This window comes from Sprattus sprattus (genome assembly GCF_963457725.1).
Source record: "Sprattus sprattus genome assembly, chromosome: 20".
NCBI classification, from domain to species: Eukaryota; Metazoa; Chordata; class Actinopteri; order Clupeiformes; family Clupeidae; genus Sprattus; species Sprattus sprattus.
The window spans coordinates 14,099,044-14,105,275 of NC_137918.1; the positions used below are offsets into that span (position 1 = coordinate 14,099,044).

At 39.9% G+C, this 6,232-nt stretch overlaps 1 protein-coding gene across 2 annotated transcripts; it reads right to left on the reverse strand.

Moving 5' to 3' along the window:
• Positions 1 to 3,326: 3,326 nt before the first annotated feature.
• Positions 3,327 to 5,714, reverse strand: hpcal4 (hippocalcin like 4; the record flags this gene model as incomplete). Of its 2 annotated transcripts, XM_080858965.1 has the most annotated exons (3): positions 3,327 to 3,524; positions 4,660 to 4,875; positions 5,553 to 5,714. In XM_080858965.1, 3 exons carry the CDS (start codon positions 5,712 to 5,714, stop codon positions 3,327 to 3,329), a joined length of 576 nt encoding a protein of 191 aa, XP_080715091.1. The 2 variants fall into 2 exon arrangements, with proteins under 2 accessions (XP_080715091.1, XP_080715092.1); XM_080858966.1 differs by lacking the exon at positions 4,660 to 4,875.
• Between the last annotated feature and the right edge of the window lie 518 nt (positions 5,715 to 6,232).

Sequence of the window (6,232 nt, forward strand, 5' to 3'; positions counted from 1 at the left end):
GACAATTATTTGAAAGGAGTGACTTAATTTGATAATTTAATCATTTCCAGGAAATCGCAAAGACGTCAGTGAAACACGTAATAGTCAGTCTAACACGGAAGGCCTGGTGGGGCACATTAAACTCTGTACGGGTAGCATCCGACTCGTCAGTGAAACTACACATCAAACTCTGTACGGGTAGCCTCCGACTCGTCAGTGAAACTACACACAAATGTACTTTCTCAATGAACACATCTCATCAATAAAATCACAAATGCACATAAATGCACCACAGTGCAGGAGTTATCAAGCAGTATACAATCAATGTGGTCTGCAACTGTTATAACACATCCACATTTCAGAGCAGGGAAACCCATTGCTTTATGGGGTCTTTACCTACAGCGAAAACAACACTTGTAATAATGCAAAAGACTCGCTTGAAAAGAAATGTTGCGGGATGATCTTTCATCTGGGCAAACTTATCAAAAACTTTTCTGTCTAAAGTCCATCAATCCATGACATATTTTTTAATTGATAGCATAGCAAGTGTATTTTACCTCTGTTGCCCCATGGTTTTGCATGTCAATGTCTAAGTCCTTTTCAACATTGAAAAGTATCTCTCTGCAGTTGTCATTGCCGTAGCGAGTATGAATAGCAGTGCCATAGAACTGACCTAGAGCGTTTTCTGTCCTTTCCAGGCTGAATGATGCACGTATCCTCTGGCTGGTGTGTTCCCAAACATTTAATCTCCAATTGTTGCTGTAATGGCAAACTACAACATTTGCAATGTGAATAATCCCAAATGGCTAATGAACCACGCCAATAATGTAAGGACATTTCGGAAACTATCAGATGACTGATTTCGGTGCATCATCTATCACTAGCATGTTCATTAAATTTTTTCCCTTTTAGTTCTTATTTCTTTTTATCTTTTATGTTCATTTTTTTTGCCTTAGTAGTTTCATTTTAGTTATGGCCATTTAACTCTTATTCCTTTTACTAATTTGCTTAGGTTTTTTTGTAAATGTAGTTACCTTGACTGGAAAACATTTTGGTTCAACGCCTTTTGTTTTAAAATGTGCAATAGAATAAATAAAGTGACTGGCCAAGATTAGTTTTGACTACATTTGACATACACACAAACACACACATTTTATGTTCACCAATGTATGTAATATGTACTGTTTATTATATGTGTTGATAACTATTTTGATGTATATTTAAAAACAATTATGAAATAAATAAAATGGACAAAATAAAATAAATATATATCATGTAATACAAATAATAAATTAAATAATAATAAACAAAATGAATATATAAAAATAAAACAGAAACGATTCTCTTCTCTTTCTGAAAGAGATGCCAGATGTAGAGGTAAATTTCATATATCATACATATTTCAGAGATCATACTATATGTCATATATTAGAACTTGGTATCATAACGTTCATATATCATACATATTTCAGAGATCATATATATCATATATTAGAACTTGGTATCATAACGTTCTAAACTTTAAGGCCTGCATAATTCTGTCTTCAATTTTCTCTCACCATTCATAATGTCGACTATATAATTCTAATATCTGAATTTATCCTTCTGTTTTCACATTTTGTTTTAGTCATTTCGTTGTAATCTTGTTAAGTAGGGAGAGCAGCAAAGCTCCTGTGTCCCAGCACATGGTAGTTTTACATGTCCGACTGTTGTATGTACTGAATGGTTTAAAGTAAGGATTAAATATCTTTTGGGGGTACAGTACATTTTACTTTGTTTCCAGTGTTTGACAGATAAACATCATAGAGCTCCACTTTATATTCGTGTTTAATGCTTTAACCCTGAAAAGTAAAGTTACTGTAAAAAAAAAAATCCAATAATAGTTGATTTGCTTCAAAAACTATGTGCACTATAATTGCCACAATGGCATTCATACATTTGTGCATTACAAAGCTAGCTCATGCCATCATTTAGGTAGGGACATGAACAATGTTTTCTCTCTGCAGACAAGCCTATGAAATAAGCAGCCAGCTTCTACCAATCCATGATATTTTGTGTCACCAATTTTAGAGTTGGTGGGCTGACACCCCTGTTTACTCCTAGTTCCTCCCCCACCACTCTGGTATGGTCAAACGATGCAGAGTCTGTGAACCTAGGTGTCATTACCCTATTGGAAATGGATTGTATAATAGTAAATATAGCAACTTCTCAATAGTGTTGCAACTTCCTGATAGTGGGGAAACGAGGTAGCTAGATGAATATAACAATGGGCCTGCTATTAGTTAGCTTTGTTGTCTCTTCAAAACCAAGCAAAAACGCAAACTCTTACACTTCAACTCACTTTTTCCATTTTGGCAGAGGGGTTCCTTTGCTGGGTACGCTGTCAGTTCCAATCACTAACTGCAGACCATCAACTTCACCATTAGCCTACACACTAAATTGTGTATTCAGTTATTTTTCTGAAAGTATTGCAAGCACTAACATAGTTAGCTAGAGCCTACATAGTCAAGGGATGGCTGCTGTAATAGGGTATAGCCTGTTTACATTTCCAGAACATTCAGGCAGAAGAGTGGTCATAACCAGTGTCATCATACTGCTCCATTTCAGTGTAAACATATTCATTGTTGTCTTTACAATAAGGGTGAAGCTACATTTATTTTTGACTTTGAGAATGATAAGAGAATGATTGTGTCATTTAGCTTACTGCATGGGACATTCTATCTGGCTATTATCTGAAATTTGATGGTGAAAGTAATTCTATTTCATTACACGAGCCATTAGTAATTTTAGTTCCCACCGGTATCTTCTGTGGTGCCTTTTTCCAGAAGGTTGAAAGGGTATGCAGACGTGGAGCTGCGTAGATTCTGTTTGCGGGGATAGAGTTCCAGGAAACCATGGAAACCATCAGAAGTCATGGCTGAAATGAAGGGATGGCCAGTCCCATGCCCTGCATTAACACGTCACTATCTTCAAATGAAGGAGGGAGAGGAAGGTAAACATGATTGGTCCACTCTCTACTCAAAGGCAGATATTAATCAGCTGATTGACAGTGGGGGGAAGGCAATACATCACTATAAGCAACACACACACACACTTACACACAGACACACATTTTTCACCTGTCACTGCCCACATTACTTCCTCTCCTTTGCCATCTCATTGCCTCATCCCATTTTTTTTTTATCTTTCCTTATCTTCACTTTTCTGTACATTTTCTTTCCACACCAGCTACATCACTCCTTCTGTCCTCTTCTCCATTTACCTCTCCCTTTCATCACTCTCACAGTCTCACTCTCTCTCTCGCAATTCCATTTCTCCGACTCCCCCTCTCTGTCCCCCTCTCTCCCTTACTTTTGCATGTCACACTGCAATAGGAGTACAATAGATGGGTCGCTCTTGGCCGCCTCTTTGAACTCCTCTAGGGTGATCTCATCGTTGTGGTCTTTGTCCATCTTGCTGAAGATCTTGTCCACACGTTGTTGTGGAGTTAGTCCATCCTCGTTCATTCGCATCATGATCACTGTACCGACCATCTTGTATATTGCCTAAGACATGCAGGAGAAAGAGAAAAAGGAAAATTATGAGAGATTTATGAAAGGAGGGAGCTATGAGGGGAGGAAATTACATCAATGGAAATGGAGAGGACTTATGAAGACGGCCAGAGACAAGAAGATGAAAGTCTGCCCATGCAGTGTGTATATTTTAAGCACACACAGAGGCACAAAAATAAACAAACAAAGAGATATTGGACAAGGACAGATGAACGACCCTGCCTATTTGGCTCATGTACAGGGAGGCTCTCCACAGCATAAGCCTACTTAGTGCTTATGCAACAACTTTTAAAATCAGCATATCTGCCTAATTAAATTGAGCCCACTAATGATGAGCAGTTGAGCTCACTAATGAAGACCAGTTGGGCTCACTAATGAAGACCAGTTGGGCTCACTACTGATGACCAGTTGAGCTCACTAATGAAGACCAGTTGAGCTCACTAATGAAGACCAGGTTTCACCGAATATACAACAAAAAACAATAGTGTCTAAAATGTTTGCATATCACTGTAAATGCAGCCACACCCACCTCAATGATCTCTAGCATGAGTGTCTGTGTGTGTGTGTGTGTGTGTGTGTGTGTGTGTGTGTGTGTGTGTGTGTGTGTGTGTGTGTGTGTGTGTAAATGCAGCCACACCCACCTCAATGATCTCTAGCATGAGTATGTGCGTGTGCGCGTGTGTGTGTGTGTGTGTGTGTGTGTGTGTGTGTGTGTGTGTGTGTGTGTGTGTGTGTGTAAATGCAGCCACACCCACCTCAATGATCTCTAGCATGAGTGTGTGCGTGTGCGTGTGCGTGTGCGTGTGCGTGTGTGTGTGTGTGTGTGTGTGTGTGTGTGTGTGTGTGTGTGTGTGTGTGTGTGTGTGTGTGTGTGTGTGTGTGTGTAAATGCAGCCACACCCACCTCAATGATCTCTAGCATGAGTATGTGCGTGTGCGCGTGTGTGTGTGTGTGTGTGTGTGTGTGTGTGTGTGTGTGTGTGTGTGTGTGTGTGTGTGTGTAAATGCAGCCACACCCACCTCAATGATCTCTAGCATGAGTGTGTGCGTGTGCGTGTGCGTGTGCGTGTGCGTGTGTGTGTGTGTGTGTGTGTGTGTGTGTGTGTGTGTGTAAATGCAGCCACACCCACCTCAATGATCTCTAGCATCTCCATACGTGTGATCTTGCCGTCTCCGTCCAGGTCATACATGTTGAAGGCCCAGTTGAGTTTCTGCTCAAAACTTCCGCGTGAGGTGATGGACAGGGCACAAATGAATTCCCTGAAGTCAATGGTGCCATCCCCGTTCTTGTCAAAGGTCCGGAAAGCATGCTGGGCAAACTTTGAGGCATCACCGTATGGGAAGAACTGAGGGATATGAGCAAAAGAACAACTAAATGTACACAATTAGGGGATTATTATTACCTTTATCCGCTGCTTTTGCCTGAGAAATCAACTGTTAGAATGACATACAGAGTCTGCTTTCAACCCTTCATATGTACATCAAGGAATGGTAATGGTAACCAGTGATCATTGAAAGCCCTTCTGTTAAAAAGAAATGCAGCCCCATAAAGAGTGTGTATACATTCTGGATCTAGGTCTACAAACAGGGACTTCAAAATATTTTCTGCTTTTGCTTGTTCCAAATACTGAATCATTTTCACCCTTGGGAGCAACCTTACTAATTGCAGCTTTGAGACACCTGATGCTTAACAAACAGAAGAGTGAGAGGCTCTCAAGCCAAGGGGGAAAGAGCCCTGCTCTGTAATCATTTACTTTTTTAATATGTATTAATTATTATTAATTTAAAATTCATTTATTTCAATATTTATCGTTCAAAGTTCAGGAAACAAAATTATATAACTGATAAATTGTGTCTAAGGAAAGACTGTGTCCTATAACTACTGGACCTTCAAGTACAGCACAGCATATCATGACTATCTAGATTGACTGTTTATGTGTCGCTAACCCTGGATAGACACAGGGCCACCCTTGCGAGTACTATAAGGTCAGAAAGAGGAGTATATGAAGTTTTTTTTGCCTACTTTGACATAAAGCTGTTGGAACTCATCCAAGTTGAGGATACCGCTGGGGCAGTCCTTCAGGAAGCCTTTGTACCACTGTTTGAGCTCGACTTCATTGAACTCCGTGCTCTTGGACAAGTCTTCCAGCACCTCTGGGGCCAGCTTGCTGTTGTGTTTCCCCATCCTGCTGCGCCTGTTTGGATGCAAGGGGACAAAAAAGTAAAGATCTAAAATCATCGATCATTAAATGGTATATCCAAACAGGCCTTCAGGAGGAAATGTCTCTTAGCTTCATGTCATTTATTCCAAAGTTTCTTCTTCCATTTTTGGCATTTGGCAAAGAACAAGTTGAACCAATCAATTGGGAGCATGTGTAATAAGGTTCTACTGAGAAGGACTAAAGCATACAAAAGACACAGGGGAAATAACTCACCCCAATCATTCTGCCACAAACTGTACATGCAAACCTAGCACCAAACACAGGCACACACATATCACCTGTAAATTCAATGAAATGCTGACGCAAGTTATTAGTTTGGGGACTTATTCAGGTGCAACTTGTCTTACCCTTCTTTTTCCTGATATTATTTGTGGTTGAACTGCCTAGGAGGCTTTTTGTTGCATCCGTGGTATAAACATGAACAATTTTGTTGAATGTCTCTATGAGAGACCTAATACAATAATAAATCCCAGTCAATCAG